At 37.4% G+C, this 22038-nt stretch overlaps 2 protein-coding genes across 4 annotated transcripts in view; both read left to right on the top strand.

The window, feature by feature from the left end:
- Positions 1–22038, top strand: part of LOC137238049 (octopamine receptor beta-1R-like) — a 285592-nt gene that overhangs the window by 224070 nt on the left and 39484 nt on the right. The window lies entirely within an intron of this gene.
- On the top strand, positions 1782–2708 carry LOC137251322 (seminase-like). The gene has a single exon (XM_067785731.1). The coding sequence runs from the start codon at positions 1782–1784 to the stop codon at positions 2541–2543; it is 762 nt and encodes a 253-aa protein (XP_067641832.1). The 3' UTR covers positions 2544–2708.

Genomic DNA, 22038 nt, shown 5'->3' with positions numbered 1-22038 from the left:
TTAACCTATCAGTTATTTGCGTTCGTACGAAATGGCGTGGAATATACCCAACAAGCATTTGGGCTTGTGTACAATTAGAGCTCATGTTGATAACTTGGCATACTTCTAAATCCTCAAGAGTTTTTTCGAAACAGTAGCTCAACTCAAGAATCATAGCGTACTCAGCAAAAGAGGGAACTTTTTATAAAACAAAATATGGTATTACTTAAGTTGAAAAAATGTAATTCACAACTTGTGGTTCTCTAACTGGATGTAATTTGATAAATGTAAGATTCAATGATGTTGATGCAGGATCTTCGGTGTGGTATGCGGAGCACGCTCAGATCACACCACGGCGGCCCCCTATATAATTTATTCTTGATTTATTACTCTTCATTACTCCTATCAGCCAGGTGTTTATTTCTCACAATAAACAACTGTTGGTTTTGGTGGTACCTTCTTGGAGTGTTTTATCAACGCCACCTCAACTCGTTATATAATGTAAGATATCAACTGGAGAAATGGGTTGAATATTCATTTGAGAACTGTCCATTTCTCAAAATCTCTCGAAATTAGGATAATAATTGGAAAGTACTAACGACGTTGGAGATCAACTGGAAAACTTTTAATTTTACAAAATTTCTCAAAGGTTGGAGAATGAAGTTGGATATCAACTCGAGAACTACCTGGTTTAAGAATAATTAAACAATGATGTTGGATATCACTTCCGGAACTAGATATATATTTCGCCGCAGAATTTTTTCCATGTTTGTTGGGTAAACAAAATCCAGCTGTGGCCATATCTCAAATTATCTAGATAATAAAAAAAACCAATATTGTCGCCCAAAGAGCATACCCCAAAGGCGGCCTTAAACTGTGACTGAAAAACTGCTCAGTAGTTTAACTGAAGTTTAAATTTGACAAGAGTTTAAGCAAGCTTAGTTTAAGCTAAGCTTAACCAACCACTGATAAACCGGGCCTAAAGAGGATGTTTGTGCCACAAAATTCTCTGCCGTATCAGCAGCCACTGTTAACTTTTATGTTGACGGAAACAGCTTTTAATAGTATCCTTAGGTTTACATTAATAATTCTTAGTTAACAATGAAGAGCTAAGCGGGCACCGCTTCCATTTTTATTCTATCATTCTTCAATTCGGTGGTCAGAGATACGACACTTAATGAGTCCCAGGGGATACAAAGATGGCCAGATGGGATTTAAACCCGTGGTAGTATACGAAAGAGTATATGTAAATGTTTGTAAACAGATAGAAGTAAATGGGTTGACTTTGTGTATTTCTCTATAAGGGAGTTGAGGATTTTGTGCAAATGGACTAGTATAATTGCGAGGCAATCATCCGTAGTAGATTTTTTACAAGACACTGTCAAAATATATGCATTTGCTATGTCATTGGATAAACGCAACATCAAACATTAGTTATTTTTTTTGTCAATATTGAATAGCAAATCATCAATAACACCAAACTCTGAACTTCCTTTATATTTAATAATTAAAAACACTTTCAACTGTGCAAATACGTACCAATATAAACAAACAATTCCTAGGAAATTTCTTTCGAAAAAAGAATATCAAATATTTACACACTCATTTCGCTAGAATATTCATAATACTGAATTTGTTATTTTGGCTGAGCAAAAGCTGTTTGACCACGTAATCTTGAATTTTAAGCAGGCACTTTTACCGAGAAATTCCGTCAAGCTATAATATATCTATATAAATAGCGCTCACAAAAGTTATCTTGTTTAAATTCAAATTTAGCAACGGGCGAAAAGACACAAAACAAAATGAATTTACGAAATTATTTCGCAATCCTGCTAGTCGCGCTGAGCTGTCCTGTGACCTATACGAATCCACAATTTCGCATTGTTAATGGCAAACCTGCGAATATCAAAGATAGCCCGTATTTAGTGTCATTACATCATAAAAAACAGTATTTTTGCGCTGGTGCATTGGTCACTATGAAAACAGTGATTACAGCTGCACATTGCCTTACAAGGCGAGAGACGAATTTAATGATCGTTGTAGCTGGGGTAACTGATATACGCAAGACTGGACAACGTCGCAAAGTGGACCGTGCAATAATTCCACCAGCATATGACGCCAAAACAAAATCTATGGATATAGGTGCTATTAAAGTGCGCAAACCATTTAAGCGGGGGGCTACAGTAAACATAATATCATTATGCATGTCTAAACCAGCAACGGGTACACAAATGCGAGTAAGTGGATGGGGCACAAAAAATCCAAATATTGTGATACCTGAGAACACTCTCCAAACTACTGTCGTGCCTATAGTAGAAAAGTCGTTTTGTGAGACTCGTTATAAATTGGCAGGGGTAATTTTAACAAACACAATGATTTGTGCTGGATGTGGTGAAACTGATGCCTGTATTGGAGATTCTGGAGCACCGGGCATTGTGAATGGACAACTTTGTACTGTGGTATCAAAAGGGATAGGTTGTGCGGATCCCAATTATCCGGGTATATATACAGATGTAAACAATTCAGACGTTCGCCGCTTTATAAATTACGCGATAGGAATTTAATTGGATGGTGTTGTTATAAAACGAATGCTGAGCGGAATACCAACTTATCTCGGCTATACGCAACATTTCAAACATCTCTAATTTTTTCTATTAATTGATGGTGTATACATATGTACATAGAAAAATACACTTTGTGTGAAGAGTTAGCTTAACATTATAACTAAGCCATGTTTACTTGCTACGCCATCACCTGTTTTAGTTATATATAAGTATATAAAGTTGATATTTATATTCATATATAAACAGATAAATATGGTTTACACCAATAAATGGTTTATGGTTTACATTAAAATGATTTTATCAGTAAAAGCAAAGTTTGGTTTAACGTTTATGCTGAGTTCTTAAAAATTGAAATGATAATTGCGTAAACATAAAAGCATAAAATTGTTTATGTTAATATTTTATTCTATTCTATATACAAAATAAAATTTTTATAAAAACTGTCTCAATTAGAAACACGTTTTTCTAATCGCGGTCGCCCCTCGGAAGTTTTTGGCAAACACTCCGAGTGTATGAAAAGCTTCTCAAAGCGCCGTTCGTAGTCTGCGTAGAAACGAGTAGCTCCCGTCCACAAATTTGTATGAAAAATGGAAAAGAAGTACGGCCAAAGATCTCTTTGAAGGCTTTCGTGCCTTGGATTTATTTATTTTTCTTTCTGGCAGTTTATCAAAAAGTCTTACACCATAACTTCGTATAGAATTTGTGATTTATTGCACAGCAAAGTGGTCGGCCTTATATGGAGTTGGTGGCCAAAAATACTTCCAGTAGAGATATCAACGTGAAACTTTGGTCACGGCTTTAAAAATATGTCAGAATTATTTTTTCATAAAATTGGTGCGGATGGAGCCTTCATACCGACCCACAACCACCCACTTTCACCGCATGCATACAAAAAGTGAGTATATGTGGGGGGAAAAGTGGTAAGATGTGTCCATCGAAAATGCAAAGTTTAATAGGATTAAATAAAGAAATTAAAGTTATTAAAAGATCTTGCATACATAACAATACCAAAAGAACAAACACACACAACAGTTTACTTTTGCATATCGTCGACTGGACAAAATAATGTCGTATGTTACATGTGAGCACATATAACATTCGACAATAATTTATATGAGTGGCACTATCAGAAAACTGTCGCAAAACATAGTTAGTGGCAGAAAGTGGCAGCTGATATTAACACTATAGAATCTTAAAATTTTGACCAATAATATGATATGAGTCCCAACGTGAGGATCGGTGAGGAACCCAACTAAAACTTTAGCTGAAATTAAAATATGTGTGAAAATAAACACTAATAAAGGCACTGGTGAAATTTTAAATAAAAAAAAAAAAAAAACACAACAAGCTAAAGAGAAGTAAACACCTTTAGCTTCAATATTCATTTTTACGTATTTCGGTAAAATGATATTTTATGTATTTTTAAATAGCTTAAATTTGCAATTTATTTTTAACTTGCTCACACTGCAAAAACCAAATAATACCATAACCTCACTTTTGAAGCTATTCTTAAAGAGTACAGTTTGAATACAACAAAAACAAATATAACCTTTAAAATGCTGTTATAACAAGAGATACTAATGACACATTTGGTGATAAACTTTTCACTTTGATTTTTTTATTTTTGGCCTATGAAACCGACCACTGTGCATAGGGAAATAGCAATAACTTATTATACTCAGCTGAGCAGAGCTCAAAGAGTATATTAACTTTGTTCGCATAACGGTAATCCGTAACGGCATAAACTAATCGAGATAGATATAGACTTATATATATCAAAATGATGTGGGCGAAAAAAGAAAATTTATTTAGCCATGTCCCTCCGTCCGTAAACACGATAACTTGAGTAAATTTTGAGATATCTTAATGAAATTTGGTACGTATATTCCTGGGCTCTCATCTCAGATCGCTAGTTAAAATGAACGAAATCGGACTATAACCACGCCCACTTTTTCGATATCGAAAATTTCGAAAAACCGAAAAAGTGCGATAATTCATTACCAAAGACGGATAAAGCGATGAAACTTGGTAGGTGGGTTGACTTTACGACGTAGAATAGAAAATTATTAACATTTTGGACAACTGACGTGGCACCGCCCACTTCTGAAAGAAGGTAGTTTGAAAGTTTTGCAAGCCGTAATTTGGCAGTCGTTGAAGATATCCTGATGAAGTTTAGCAAGAGCGTTACTTCTATTCTCGTATGTGTTATAAATAAAAATTAGCAACATCGGATTAGGAACACGCCCACTTTTCAAAAAAAAAAAATTGTTTAAGTCAAATTTCAACAAAAAATTTAATATTTTTACAGTATATAAATAAATTATGTCAAAATTCAACTCCAGTAATGATATGGTGCAACAAAATACAAAAATAAAAGAAAATTTCAAAATGGGCGTGGCTCCGCCCTTTTTCATTAAATTTGTCTAGAATACTTTTAATGCCATAAGTCGAACAAAAATTAACAAATCCTTGTGGAATTTGGTAGGGGCATATTTTCTATGACAATAACTCTTTTCTGTGAAAATGGGCGAAATAGGTTGAAGCCACGCCCACGTTTTATACACAGTCGACCGTCTGTCCTTCCGCTCAGCCCTTAACACGATAACTTGAGCAAAAATCTATACATCTTTACTCAACTTAGTTCGCGTACTTATCTGAACTCACTTTATCTTGGTACAAAAAATGGCCGAAATCCGACTATGACCACGCCCACTTTTTCGATATCGAATATTACGAAAAATGAAAAAAAATGCCATAATTCTATAACAAATATAAAAAAGGGATGAAAAATTGTGATTGGATTGATTTATTGGTGCAAAATATAAATTTAGAAAAAACTTTGTAAAATGGGTGTGACACCTACCATTTTAAGTAGAAGAAAATGAAAAAGTTCTGCAGGGCGAAATCAAAAGCCCTTAGAATCTTGGCAGGAATACTGTTCGTGGTATGACATATATAAATAAATTAGCGGTACCCGGCAGAAGATGTTCTAGGTCTCCCTGGTCCACATTTTGGTCGGTATCTCGAAAACGCCTTCCCATATACAATTAAGGGCCACTCCCTTATAAAACCTTAATACCTTTAATTTGATACCCATATCGTACAAACACATTCTAGAGTCACCCCTGGTCCACCCTTATTGCGATATCTCGAAAAGGCGTCAACCTATAGAACTAAGGCCCACTACGTTTTAAATAAATATTAACACCTTTCATTTAATACACTTGTCATACAAACACATTCCAGGGTTACCCTACGTTCATTTTGCTAAATGCTGATTTTCCCTTATTTTGTCTCCAAAGCTCTCAGCTGAGTATGTAATGTTCGGTTACACCCGAACTTAGCCTTTCTTACTTGTTACTGTCTATGTATATACTATATATGAATATTATTTCCAAAAATTACGTAATTGTGATTAGAAAACAGATTTTTTATATTGATGTCATCTTAACGCCGACCAGTTATAGTACAAGTACAGTTTTTTTTTTTGATGATGTCATAATTTACAACCATAATAATAACACACTGCCTTAAAGTTTTACTTTTGGTGTTTTGCTTTAAGGATACCAATTTCGACTTTTTTCTGCCATTTTCGGTCATTTTTCTTTTACCGATATTTTTTAATTCGATAAAAAAAAAAGTTTTCTCGATAAAGAGGTTTTTAACGATTCGGCCTCTTGTGTGTCGACAATTTTTTTTCGACATATCGTACGGATCCCCCTAACAGGATAAACATTTCAAATATCTAGTAAAAAATTAAAACAAAAAGTTTACTTCAATTTGTTAAAAATTAATTAAGATTATTTACAGATGCAATCTGTGTTTTATGAAAATTGTTTACAGTTAACCATTTGATCACTCTCCTACTACTACTACTACAACTAGATCAGTGCTTGCAACATTATATCTACACACATACAAGTTAGTTGTGAGATAATTTATCGATGGCTTAATTCACAAAGGCCTTTACTAACAGGTTTTTCACAGATTTTGGTATGATATCTATAAATCTTATAAAATAAAGTCGCTAAATGCCATGTATGCACATAACTTCACACAGAACGCTCCGATTTTAAAACGGTTTTTTGCATTTGAAAGCTTAGCTACGTGATATGGTACAGTTAATATAATTTGAAGGTATATATTATGGGGGCGTGGCAAATTGCCAAAATGTAGTAAAAAATCATAAAATTTTTGTTTACACAGCTATAACTCATAAACGGATGGATGGATTTAAAAAATTCTACTTTTCAGTAAAATTTTGAAATATTTACCTTCGATCTGAATCAAAAAAAAAAATACTTGATTACTTTCTTATTTCAGCCAAATTGTTTAAACAAAAATAACATTTTTATCAAAAAATGCGTATTTGTGTTTGTTCGCTGTGAACTGACCGCGCTAATTGCTTTTGGGTGAGGCTTGATGCGACACATACATACGTACATATATAGCATTCGCTGCGTTATTTAACTTCGGGCGTAGGTTTATAGGTATGTATGGATGTACATCACTACATAGTATAAAACAAAGTTTTTTTTACTGATTTTTTGTATAGATAGTATTAAAAAGCTAAACTGTTTTTGTCTTATTTCATTAAAATACATTAAAAATAATTTATTAATACAAATTTAAACATCTTTTTTAAACAGGAGATATCCTTTGTACCCTTTTAAATATTACCGTAGTCGATTCGACGAAGTATGATGTTTACGTATTAAAAATAAGTATGATATTCTAGCGTTAATAGATAAAGAGTGATTGAAAAGGAAGTAACGGATGAACATATTTGGCTGAAAATTGGTGGAGGGGTAGCTTAGAACCAGGAGGCAGACATAGGCTAATTTTTATCCCGTTCTGGATAGGGTCTTGAGATCAAAACGTGGACCTGGGTAATCCCGGGATATGTTTGTACAATATGGGTATCGAATGGAAGCTGTTTATGAGTACTTTGATACGGGGTATTTTTCGTACCCGTGGGTAACTAGAGATATAAGTGAAAACGTGGGCGCGGGTACCCCTAGAATGTGTTTATACAATATGGATAACGAATGAAAGATGTTGATGAGTGCTTTAGTACAGGGTAGTTTTCATACCTATTTGTGACTAGGGTCTCGATATTGAGGCCAAAACGTGGACCCGGGTACCCCTAGAAAGTGTTTATACAATATGGATAACAAATGAAAGCTGTTGATGAGTGCTTTAGTACAGGGTAGTTTTCATACCTATTTGTGAAGGGTCTCGAGATATAGGCCAAAACGTGCATCAGGGTAACACTAAGATGTGTGTTTTACATTATGGGTATTAAATTGAAACTATTGATGAGTGCATATCAAATGAGTGGATATCAAATGAAAGTTGTTGCTGAGAGCTTTAAAGTAATTTTCATTGTGATATTCGATTTAGTTGCATTATCTTGGCAAAACTGATAAATGTGCATGCGAAGCCGAAATAAAGACATGAATTAATAATACCCACATTACTATTTACATACGTCCTATTCGATGCGCCTGGCAATAAGGGATGAAGAAGAATGGGAAAAACTTTAGAGAAGAGAAAAGAGGGAAGAAGAAGGAGACTGAGAAAGAGATAGAGTGAGACGAAAATAGAGATAGATGAAGCGAAAATACGGACGGAGGAGTGAATAAAAGGATTAAGAAAAAGTGTGGAGGGGGAGGGTGGGAGGCAGAGTTAGATGGAAAAAGTTTATTAAAATGTATGGAGATAGACAAAATTTAGGGCAGAACAACGTCTGACGGGTCTGCAGGTATTATATATTATTGCTTCGCTGCTATGCATATAGATAGGCAAATCCCATAATTAATGTGGTCAGACTTTATTTCTATCACATCGTATTAAATTTTAAATATTTGTTTGATGGAAATAAGATGGTTTATTGTTTTTCCTTATCCTGGTCAAGGAAATATGTTCTCAAAAAAAGGCTTTATCGGTTTTGCTAACATGATTCTTTTACTAACAAAATACAACGCCTTCTCTATATATATGTAGTTGTGTTGTACAACGCGGATCTATATATTTGCTCATGTTTAAAATTTTCCACACTTTTATTTAGCATTGAATAAAAAGTATTTAACCCTCCGATAGATTGTGGCGTCTGCCCAGACGAGAAGGCTTTATTTTTGTGAATAACTTTACTCCTACCCACCTGATCGTGAAAAGCTTTAGTGACTTTTTATGTTTCGAGGCGGTCTTTATAATAATTCGGAAATCGATATGTTTTCTTTTTATTTTATCTTTTTTTGTACCAAAGTTAATTATGTCACATTTTAGCGTAGTCCTCTGGCTATACGAACATATTTTTAAGCCTATAAGACCTCAAAGTTCGTATTCATTTCAAAATTTATCAATAAAAATTGAAATTTATTTCTGGGTAATCACAGTATGCGAAGAGATTTCTTCAAAATTTAAACATTTGTGGATAAAGTTCAAAGTGTCAAATTTCGTCTGCACAGACGACAACGCTAAGATGTGTTGAATTTGTTCACCGCTAATCGGAAAGTTATCCGATTTCACACAGAAACTTAATCGAATCACAATTCCGTTTAATGAAATAATTAAGTTTTCCTTTTATGGAATGCAAAGAAGCATTGGAAAAACTTCGGTAAGGGCAGACCAGAAGGTTACGAAAAGGCCGGTGAGTTAGCAAATGAGGGTGCAACACTCGCTGAATCGACGATAGACGTCCCAATCGCTTTGGGAGGATCCTAAAAGAGACAGATGTTGCGTATGATCCATCAAGCAGGAAAGGAGTGGATAAAAACACGGGGCTGCAAAATATCCAAAATCATGTGCAAAGCCTAAGTTATTAGACTCACAAAGTGGCTCATATCTCTGAGGAGAGAAGACTTAAGGCTCACGATGGGCATAATGACTGGACACGCCTTCTGGCGTCACATGCTTATAAGTTAGGCCTCGTCAGTAACAGCAAGTGTAGGAAGTATGAGCTGCAAGAAGAATCGGTTGAGCACGTTCTGTGTTCGTGTCGTGCGCTCGCCAGGTCAATGCTCCAGATAATAAGGGTGGCAGAGTTGCCAGATCTTGAGGCAGAAATTAATCTGGGTCCTAAAAAAAACCGCTAGTATTTGCCAATAGGACGGATTTAACCTATAACTTATGTCCTGGCACCTGTTGGGGTTCTTCCGTTTAGTCGTCAACCAAAGTCTGGTAACACTATGTACACATTCAGTTTATGTGTGGTCTTTATTGACCTGCCAGTTCAACTTAACCTAACCTTTCACATTAAGCGAACATCTGTTAGAAGCCCCAAAAAATAGTATTTAGAAAACATTTTTAAAATGGATAGCAGCCGTTTCCTCATTTACAATCAAAATAAAATGCACGCCCAACTACTCATAAATGTTGCGCCTTACCAAATAGGTGGCCATTTTTGAATAAATCACATTATAGTTCTAAATAATAAAATCGGACCCATCATGCAAAACGTAGTAGAATTTTGATTCCATTAGGCATTCAATAAAGCAATAATGAGATAGTTAGAAACTTATATTTTGTATGGAAGATTGAGTTCAGTAAGGGCTTCAATGTAGAAAAATTGACTATTGACCCTCTGTGTGAAATTGGTATAAGAAACTTTGCAAAATGGAGTTTTTATAAAAAAACGACAAAACTTTTTGAAAATCAAAAGCCTTTCAAATGTTGTACTCTTTTGTGTACTTCTTAAATAAAATAAAATATTTTTTGCTAGTATTGGAATCACCGAATATTAGTATCACTATTCTCTTAGTAAATAATCACAACAACAAAAACAGAAAGCAGCCACACTTTTGTAGATGTACAGATTAAAGCAAGTAGCCACACTTATCTACAAGGCATCGAAGAACATTTCATGCACATAACCAGTAGCTTGAAAGAGAGAGATAATTTCACATAGATATACGAATCCGGAAGCTAAGAGCAGAAGGTGTTACTAATACATACACATACATATGGCTAGAAGAAAACCATTAACTACTGATGTACATGTATAGAGCTAAATAAACAAGTATGAAATACAACTGTTCTAGAAGGCATGTTCGTGGAACGTCTAGAACTTAGCAGAAATTGCGGACGAGATAACCGAGAGTATAAAAACACCACAAGCTGAGGAACGAGTAGTCATTTTGATTTAAACACGCTATTAGTGAAGTATAACTGTGGAGTACTACTCCCTAAGTAGTCTGAATAAAGACCATTTTGCAATACTGAATATTGGAGTTATTTATTCGACAGCTCAGAGGTTCGAATGTTAGCAGAAGTGTATAATTATCAGGATTCCAACAAAATTTGTTACATTATTTTATTGGTATAAAAATTTGTCGCGCCCGTGTCCTTTTTCATAGTTGGATTTATGTATTAAACTGTAATTTTATTTCTGTTTAGTCTACTAACAAACTGATGTATAATAAATTTATTTTTATGCTGGCCTTACGGTATTCATAGTATCTAAAATTCGCCCCAATCCTGGCGAAACTAAAAATTCGAAAGCAAATCCGGAAAGAATTGTAAATGGATTTTTCCCAAACGCTTTTTATACTCTCTTACTTGTGGACGCAATTTGTAATGGTTCAAGTTCGTCATTTAGGGCAGCATATAACATAGCATAGCTCTTTTGTCTGTATGCGATCTTAGAAAACCAACTATGAGTTTCTGAAATCAAAAATTCAATTTCGCTCGGAAAAAGTTGCGAAACCGACGAAACAGCAAATCGAAGCCGATATTACCGATACTGGTGTTATCTATTCTTAAGCCCCTCAAATTTTTAGCATCTAGCTCAAAAGCATTCAATGTTCCTACAATTGAATCTGCATAAAACTGGTTTTCTAGATTTTCCAAAATTTTGCAAAAAAAAAGTAAAAAAAAAAGGCTTTACGCAAAATCGCAATTTTATAGCTAAACAGTGGAAAAATAGCTAAAATGGCAACACTGTTCATTTATCTCAAACGTACCTACATCTCGCAAATGCATAAACTTCATGCTTACAGTTTGTGTAAAGAATTCTTCTAGAACCATCTTATACCTTAACACATAAGAAGATAATAATAATTCAATTTTCTGAGCGTATAGAAACAGCCATTGCCCAAAAACGATTTTTTTTACATCAGCCAACAAAACCTTCGCAATAGAATGTCGAACAATAAGTCAAGTGCATACCATTTATGGCTTGTTTTCGATGCCGACGTGAAGTTTCTTTAACTGTGAATTTAAAAAAGATATGTATGACAGTAAAAATTAAGCTAAAAGCGCGTTAAATACATGCTACTATGCTAATATACTCTTTGTCTATAGAAATATTATCAATGGAATATTAGTCTTTCTAATTCATTCAATATTTATCCACCATTTAGTAAACAAATGTAGCACATTGATAGCGTGTTCGTGTTTTGAATAATAATATTTCAAAAATGGAATATCTATTGGTAACACAAATTGGGGAAGTCCGTTAATAGGAATCATTAAATAGGGGCTTTACGTAGAGATTATATAAAAAGTGAAATACATTAGGGGGTACAACTTTGTTAGCTGGCCTAATCATGTGAAAACTTCTTCATACCTTCAAAGGGCATTAAACGGAAATGTGAAGCTTCTCAAGGCCAAAATAATGACATATTAATTTTAAAAATCGGACGTCAAATAACCAAGTTACAACGAAAAAACCTTTTCGGCTGTATTTCGAAGGATCAAAAAAAATGTTAGTAAAATTTCTCAGAAACCCTCTCAACATAATCTTTAAATTTAGGGGCGGACAACCCAGTCTAGTGTACATCAAATAAAAACAAAAAATATCACTGTATTTTTACCATTGCTTTTAATCAAAATTTAAAAATGCACTTCATTATTAAAATAATTTTCAATGCCATCAGTTATACTAAAATAGAATTTGATATGCTTGTAACGGCCAGAGCACAAAATGCCATAATTCTCGTTTTATTGCGAAAAATGGTGCAAAAAATCGTTTTGGAAAACTTGCAAAAAGTATTGCAATTAATGTTTGAAATGCATTTTGATTATTTCGATAATGTTACAGTTTTTAGAGATTTACAGAAATTGCAGAAAATATTACAAAATTTAAGGAAAATATTGGATTATGTATCGGATTCACGCCTTTTATTTTTAGAAATGGCATAGCCCTTATTCACTGTTTGAATTTCAGATACCACTTTCGTGTTAAACCAGAGACATGACAAGTACTTTACATTCGAGTATGCATGGGGACATGATTCCCACAAGCATCAGTTACTTTATTATTAAGAAACTCCAGCAGTATGGTCCAATTTACGGTAATCTCTAAAACTATGTGTAGTTATTAAGCTGGGTTGGTCAAGTTTGAAGTTAACTGAACGAAATATAAGGTCATGGGCTGATTTAAATGATGAATGGTAAAAATTAAAGACAATTCAGCGATAATAAGATATTCTAATAGGCTAGGATAACAGTTATTAACGTAACTTGAAGATACTTTTGTGTTTACAATAGAGAGGCTGACTGTGGCTAAGTAACCAACAGTCTATCACTGGAACATTTGCGAACAAGTGATTAAAATATAGATTTCCACAGTCCTAGTGCCTTTCACCCGGAGAAAGAAAGCATCCCTTCCAGAGCCATCGCTGGGTGGAACTAAAATACAATTCTCAATGGAGGCAAAATACCTAGGGGCCACACTGGATAGAACCCTCACGTGGAATACTCATTTGGATGCTATCCTAAACAAAGCAACAAAAGCTTTCTGTCTGTACTCGACTCTACGGCAAAACATGGGAGATATCTCCAAAAACGGTATACCGGACATTTAATAATGTTGTAATGTCAATAGTCACCAATGTTTGCTTAGTTTGGAAGCGGAAAGCCGCGCAAAGGACGACAATAGCAAAACTAAGCAAACTGCTTCTACTAATTTGCATTGGTATAACATGTGCGATGAGAACGTCCCGCGCTGATGCACTTAGTGCTTTAGTGGGAATACCTCCCTCCCTATTCTGATAGAAAAAAAGGCTACACTAGGTGCCCTAAAACTTTAAAATATTTCGGATTTTAAGCCAGGAAACATAATAGGGCATATGAAAGTAATAAGAAAGTTCATAGGAAATCCCACATTACTACTGCGTGACGTTATGTCCCCTAAGCTCAGGATCTCACGCAACTTTGTAGTATCCATTGTAGACAGGACCCACGGGGAAACAGGGGATCCTCATAATAACCCTCACTCAGAGATTTGGTTCACGTATGGATCGAAATTCGATGACGGAAAAACGAGAGCTGGCATCTATGGGCCGAACTTCAAGAAATCGATACCAATGGGATGTTACCCCACCATATTTCAGGAAGAAATCCACGCAATAGGAGTCTGGGGTAGAGAATTAGTGCGGAGGGCTCATCCTCATCATCCTTGAAATCCTACACAGTTACATCGAAGCTAGTGGATGACTGCATTGAAATCCTTAATGAAATAGGAACCAAAAACTAGATTTTGTTAGGATGTATTCCCTGACATCAGGGATATGAAGGTAATGAACATGCAGATTACCTAGCAAAGCAGGGTTCTATAGCAGCTTTCTATGGTCCACAGCCCTTTTGTGGACCCACAAAAGCATACAGCAGTGAAACCATAAGTAACTTGGAATCAAGAGCATTAAGACGTCAGGGCAACTGACTGCCCAGGACAAAGAGGGTTTATACTTTCGGCATCGAATGTATCAGCCAAACTCATTAATCTAAGCAGGGAGGACCTAAGAACTCTCACTGGGTACTATACGGGACACTGTGGTCTTCGATATCACCTAAGTAAGTTAAATCTATCCGATACTCACATTTGTCGTTTCTGTGAGTGGAGGATGAAACGCCGGTTCACATTCCCTGCGAATGCGTCGCTCTGGCAAGGCAGAGTTTTTCCCTTCTAGGTGCTGTGGCTCTTTATGTTATGGAGTAAAAAACCTGAAGTACATCAAAAGAATCCACATACAAAATTTGGCTAAAAGGTCATGCACAATAGATCTGAACAAAGGTCTCAGTGCTTCCAGGCCTAATAATAATGATAATAATAATAATAATAATGATAATAATAATAATAATAATAACAATAATAATAATAGATTTTCACATATAACCAAATAATTGTATGTCTAAATGCTGATGAATTTAATACACGTGTCACAAATATTTCTTATATGGATTACTACAAATTGAGAACTTTCCATACACAAAATTTCGAAATCAACATTGTGTGTACTTTTTTTAGTGATATAATTTACAATGTATGACGAAATTGTAAGAAAAAACCATGCACTCGTTAAATCATAATTTTTCCGGTGGATGGGGATGTCATTACATAACACAACCCAGCAATGTAGATGAAAATTTTATTATTATTCTGCTTAATTTTTTTATTTGGCATCCCTGCCATTTATGTTGTCTGTCTATTCTCATATTTCAATGCTCAGCAAATTTCCAAGTTCTGCTCTGTCGATTTGCACGCTTCGCCACAAATGAGTAAATTGACATGAGCTAACTGTTTTATTATACTTCAAGAGTTACTCATACGCCATGTCGTTACTTTAGCATTGAAAAATTAATGACCATATCAGCTAAATTTGTATGTAATAAAGGTGAAAGCGAAGCGTAGTATGATGATGTAATTATATTCAAAATGAGTGAAGTTTAGAGAATAGATTTAATTATGCTTAACGAAATTAAGACATACATATGTATGCTATACAATTCATTTTTGTGCGTGAAAGTACAATAACCACGACAACGCTCTAAAAATGATATAATTTGTTGTATAAGTATGTTCTTAATGTTGTCCTTTTGTTTAGTTTATTTTGGAACCGTTTTAGTACTCTTGTAACTCTGATTTGAGCAATGCAGAGTGGGTATAGTCCTTATTCAAGAGCGGTAACTGAGTAGTAACGATGATAAGATTTCTGAATTAGCGACGAGCAAGTATAATCCACGGAGGGTGGGGCCGTGTGTAGAAGTCCACGAAAGTGGGGAAAGCTTCTGACCGCCATTCACCTGGGAATGGCCAGAGCGATTCTTTTGCATGTGGTTCAAGCAGCTCACTACTGCCGGTCGCTTGCGGTCAAGTATCCTCTGGGTAGCCGCTAAACACCCGTTTAGCGGTGAGCTAATGTGAGAAGGCGACAACCTGGCTAGGCCACTCTGACATAATCGGTTTAAGGGCTAGCCGGGGGAGATTTCATCGGCAGCGTCTGTACACCTCTAGGTGCGGCTGCAAGCGGCCGTCTCTCTTGGAGCAAGCGGCTCGCTATATAAACGTGCCAAGTAATATTTTCACCCCCGCTGAGCGGGTTGTGCGCTGGGCTTGGGACCCGCCACGTAAAACCATATTCCAATGAAATATAACAACAAGCCTCGGATAAATACACTCTCTATTGATGACGACCATGGCAAACGTTTGAAGGACAATGAATTGAGGGCATGCACCTGGAACGTCCGCTCCCTGAATGGGATTGGTGCAGATGCCCGGCTGGTTGATGTCCTCGTCAAAGCAAAATCTGACATCACCGCCATCCAAGAAATGCGTTGGACGAAGCAAGGTAGAAAGAAGATCAAAAATTGTGACATATATTGGAGTGGCCATGCGAATAAGCGCAGTTTCGGCGTCGGATTCGTGGTGGGAGAGAGACTTTGTCGCCAAGTGCTGGCGTTCACGCCTGTGGACGAGCGTCTCGCCGCTATTCGAATAAAAGCAAAATTTTTTAATATATCATTCATCTGCGCCCATGAGCCGACAGAGGAGAAAGACGATGAGGTGAAAGACACTTTTTATGAACAATTAGAACGCACATACGAGCGCTGCCCCCGTCATGATATAAAAGTCGTGCTTGGCGACTTTAACGCCAGGGTGGGCAAAGAAGGTGTTTTTGGCCCTACAGTCGGAAAGTTCAGCCTACACAATGAAACTTCTCCTAACGGACTGAGGCTCATTGACTTTGCCGGTGCTCGAAACGTGGTCATATCAAGCACGAGGTTCATGCATAAAAAGATACATCAAGCTACATGGCTGTCTCCTGATCGAAATACTCGCAATCAGGTCGATCACGTTGTGATAGACGGACGGCATGCCTCCAGTGTTTTAGATGTGCGAACGATCCGAGGACCTAACATCGATTCGGACCATTATCTCGTTGCAGCCAAAAAACGCACCCGCCTCAACGCGGCTAAAAACAAGGAACAAAAAACACAAGGAAAGCTAGACGTCGAAAAGCTTCAATCACAATAGACTGCCAATGATTTCGCAACTCGTCTCTCACACCTGCTCTCTGAGGGCACAACTCATCCTGAAGGAATACAGGAGCAGTGGGAGCATATCTCCAAAGCACTTCATACTGCCGCCGAGGAAAAAATTGGTTACCGGCGGCCACGAAAAAACAACTGGTATGATGAAGAATGCCGCGTTGCAACCAAAAGAAAAGACGCTGCCTACAGGGCTACGTTAAAAGCGAGCGCGACAAGAGGAGTGTGTTAACGCTATCGTGAGTTGAAAAGGGAAGCGAGACGCCTTTTCAGGAAGAAAAAAGCAGAAGCAGAAAGGCGTGAGTGCGAGGAGCTTGAGCTGCTAGCTACCAGGAATAACGCCCGAAAATTCTACCAAAAAATACGGCGACAGACGGAAGGTTTTAAGACCGGGGCAAACTCCTGTAGGAATGAAAACGGCGACCTTGTAACTGATGTCCAGAGAGTGCTTAGATTATGGAGGGAACACTTCTCTGCTCTCCTAAATGGAGGCAGCAATTCACCGCGCAGAGATGAAGAACCCGAACCCGCAATCGATGATGATGGAATATATGTCCCCCCGCTCGATTATGACGAAGTTAGAATAGCAATAACCAGATTGAAAAACAACAAGGCCGTGGGCGCTGATGAATTGCCTGCGGAGCTATTCAAGTTCGGCGGCGAGGAGTTGGTAAGGCGCATGCAGCAGCTTCTTAGCAAAATATGGGCGGACGAAAGCATGCCCGACGGTTGGAATCTAAGTGTTCTTTGCCCAGTCCACAAGAAGGGGGATACTGCAAAATGCACCAACTATCGTGGAATCAGCCTTCTTAATATCGCATATAAGGTCCTTTCAAATGTATTGTGCGAAAGATTGAAGCCCACCGTGAACCGGCTGATTGGACCTTATCAGTGCGGCTTCAGACCTGGTAAATCTACCATCGACCAGATTTTCACAATGCGCCAAATCTTGGAAAAAACCCGTGAAAAGAGAATCGACACACATCACCTCTTCGTCGACTTTAATGCCGCCTTCGACAGCACGAAAAGGAGGTGCCTATATGCCGCTATGTCTGAATTTGGTTTCCCCGCAAAACTTATACGGCTGTGCAAAATGACGTTGAGCAACACCATCAGCTCAGTCAGAATTGGGAAGGACCTCTCCGAGCCGTTCGAAACTAAACGAGGTTTCAGACAGGGTGACCCCCTATCGTGCGATTTCTTTAATTTGATGCTGGAGAAAATTATACTAGCTGCAGAACTTAACCGCACTGGAACAATATACTATAAAAGCGTGCAATTACTGGCATATGCTGATGATATTGATATCATCGGCCTAAACACCCGCGCTGTTAGTTCTGCTTACTCCAAGCTGGAAAAAGAAGCGGTAAAGATGGGTTTGATGGTGAATGAGGACAAAACGAAGTACCTGCTGTCATCGAGCAAAGAGTCAGCGAATATGCGCCTTGGCAACCACGCTACTGTTGGCAGCCATAATTTCGAAATAGTAAAAGACTTCGTTTATTTGGGAACCAGCATCAACACTAGCAACAACATCAGCACTGAAATCCAGCGAAGAATCAATCTTGCCAATAAATGCTACTTTGGACTAGGTAGGCAATTGAAAAGTAAAGTCCTCTCTCGGCGAACGAAAATCATACTCTACAAGTCACTTATCGTACCCGCCCTGCTATATGGGGCAGAAGCATGGACCATGACAACAGCAGATGAAGCGGCTTTGGGAGTGTTCGAGAGAAAAGTTCTTCGAAAGATTTATGGACCTCTACGCGTTGGCGATGGCGAGTACCGAAGAAGATTTAATGATGAGCTGTACGAGCTATACGCAGACATCAACATAGTCCAGCGAATTAAAACGCAGCGGCTGCGCTGGCTAGGCCATGTTATGCGAATGAAAGATGATGCTCCGGCCAAGAAAGTGTTTCTATCGGAACCCGCCTATGGAAGCAGAGGTAGAGGGCGGCCCCCACTCCGTTGGAAGGACCAGGTGGAAAACGATTTAAACTCCCTTGGTGTGACCAATTGGCGCCGGTTGGCGGAGCGAAGGAGCGACTGGCGCGCCTTGTTGGACGGCCATAACCATTTAGACGGTTAAGCGCCAATTAAGTAAGTAAGTAAGTAAGTAAGTATAATCCACCAATTGGGTTATAATCTCTCGACGATCTTAAAGCTTCCAGTAGGGAGCTTTTGCATAGAGCTAGGAGGGCTAAATTACGCTCAGACTTAGTAACTTACAAGGTGAATTTTGGGATATAGAATTATGTAAAAAGATAACAACGAGGAATTCGAACAGAAGCTTCTGCGAAAACGTGGATGGTTGAACTTAGCTTGCGAGGCTCTATCAAGTTCTCTCTAGGAATCATATCCCTTTGGGGGATCATAGAGATATTATTGATGGCTGGATGGTGAGTAGCAAGACTTTCTTGCAGCTTCTGTTGGACAATTATTTGCCTTATGTCGCTATCGTGCAGAAACTTCAAACTTTACCGGCATTGATTTCTGGCTCTTCGAGAATGCCTGTCATGTCCTTGCAAAAAAGCCAACTTGTATGGGCTATTAATTATTTTATGCCCCACAAGTCTCCGGGCCCTTGTCATGTCTTTCCTGTGCTACTTCAAAATTATTGGCATATTTTTTTCCGCTGGTCAGCTACACTACTTTCGGCATAGAAGCGTGCCTATTTTAAAAGCAAAGCATTACTGTGATGAATTCCAGTGGGCCGGCAATCAGCTTTAGTAAAACGGATCTAGTGATTTTTATGAGTCGGTATAAGATCTCGCTAGCAGGCACACCTCGATCGGGGTAGGGACGTTGTAAGTTTTTGATATAGTAAAATATGTAAGAATTATTTTTATTTGGTTTGCCGGCAAAACGTGAACGATAGAGATAGTAACGCCATGGGTTGCATTGACCTGCTGCAAAGGACAATAGGTAAGAGCTGAGATCTTTCGTCAATGGGAATGTGGTAGGTATATCGAAAATATTCTATGGGGTAATGGTCTAGTGGAAGATATAGAACAACTCGAGCATAATCAAAATGTTAGTGTTAGTACAACGCTCAGCGCAGTTGGGTCTAAGAGGAGCTCTTGGAATAACACCTACCTGGCAACTGTAACCCAGTGGCCGATCAGCCTTCCTGATATTGGATATGGGCTTCTTCCGCTCGGAAATTCCAGCATTCTTTTCAACTGGGAAAAACATACAAATGTGTACCGGGAACTAGGCTCTGTGCAAGCTTCGCCTAAGTAACTTCCTCGAAAGAGTTGTGGAAAATAGATTTATCTATACCAGTGGTCAAAGACACAGTAGAGGAATGTGGCGGAGTTGAACGAAAAGCAGGAGGAGGGTTTTATGTCAGAGGCTCGATAAAAACAAAAAAATTTAATTTACCCGATCACTGTAGCATCTTCCAAGCGTAAGTTGACGCTATTAAGGATGCAGTAGTGGGGCGATGACCAATGCTGCTACAGTTAGATTATTCAATATTTACTTGGATGGGTAAGCAGCTACTAAAACCCTGATTTCAACTGTGGTGCGTTCGAAGGTCGTCTGTGAGCCTTGAGTTCAACTGGTCGCATGCTATTAAGCCGCACAGTTCCTGGCCATAGCAATATCTCGTGCACTTCCTTAAAATTATGTGTGACGCAACTTAACTGCTTTCATTTGAAGCCAAAAGTTAAATGCCCATTAAATGTTCATTCGATTTCTAAATGTGCCACCCTAATGTACATATATCATAAATCCATCCTTCTTGCATATTTATATATTGCGCAGTGCTGCCTGCAATAGCTACAGCAGATCTACGATTTTAACCATTCTAGGATATCTAACAAATTACATTAATTAGGGAAACGCAAAAAAAAAAAAACACTGGAATAACACAAAAAGCCATTTTAAATTTGCAGAATTTACACAAACCCATTTACTTTAGTTAATTCTAAAACAAGTAAGGACGGGACTGTCTTCGGATGTGCCGAAGACTTCATACCTTTCATGAATGGGGCTGAACAATAATCTTATCCCGTTCGTAATCTTCAAATAATCGGATATATAAGATAAGAAATATATAGTGTACAGGTCTACATACCTAAAGGATTTCTAAGATAAATATAAAATAAAAAATGACAAAAAACCCATGGGATATATATCATATATAGCTCCGATCAAAGTGATTTCTGCAGGATATCTTCTACGATATTGTAACAAATTTACTGCAGTTCCCCTTATTTGCAATCTTTTGCCAACTTTCCTATCGCTAAACTGTTGAATAAATAACTCCAATATTGAATAATGGAAAAATGGCCTTTATTAAAGTACTTCACAATAACAGTTATATTTTGCAACTAGCTGGCTTAATAACCAAACTGATAGCTTAAATGAAACTGACTTTCAAAATAATACTGCTATGGCTCGCTAGATAGCGTCTTAATCGAAACAGCTTGATAGCTCAAATCAAACTGAATTCCAGCGCCTCTACATTTGCTGCCTTTTATACTCTCTGATTTCAACGTTCGCTTCTTCTAGGCGCTTCCATTTCCAGAATCTACTAGTTGCCATCAGCTCTCAAACTTCTCAGCTGAAACTACAATTGCACGATTTTATAGCTTCTCTCATTGCATACTTTCAGGAGTATCTCAGATATATGCATGTGCTTGTGCATTGATTCTCCGCTGCTCGTATACGTACATGGTACATATGTGTAGACGCAATTATTGTTTCGTTTATGTAGATACATAATGATTGATCTATGGATGTGCATGATATCACTGTTTAGCATCGGCTTAGAGATAGCAGCACCCCTTAGTTTTGCTAATATTCGTAACAATATATTAGAATATCTGAATGATCGGTTGTATGGGAGATATATGTTATAGTGGTCCGATCCTACCGGATCCGACAAATGTCTAATACAATACAAAAATACATCCTTGTGCCAAATTTCATTGAGATATCTCAAAATTTGAGGGAATAGTTTGCGTTCAAACAGACAGACGGACGGACAGACGGAAATGGCTATATCAACTCAGTTCATCGCCCTCATCAATTCGGTATACTTAATGGTGAGTCTATCTTCTATATTTCTCAACGTTACAAACATCGGACCAAAGTTAATATACCATTTCATAATCATGAAAGGTATATAAATCAAAAATCTGGTGAACAATACAGTGGACAAAGACGGGCTATTGGCTGAAAGAAACGTATATCTCAAGAAAGTTTTTCCAAC

The sequence above is a fragment of the Eurosta solidaginis genome, chromosome 1, assembly GCF_040869045.1.
Source record: "Eurosta solidaginis isolate ZX-2024a chromosome 1, ASM4086904v1, whole genome shotgun sequence".
NCBI lineage: Eukaryota > Metazoa > Arthropoda > Insecta > Diptera > Tephritidae > Eurosta > Eurosta solidaginis.
This window is presented reverse-complemented; position numbering and strand designations above follow the sequence as displayed.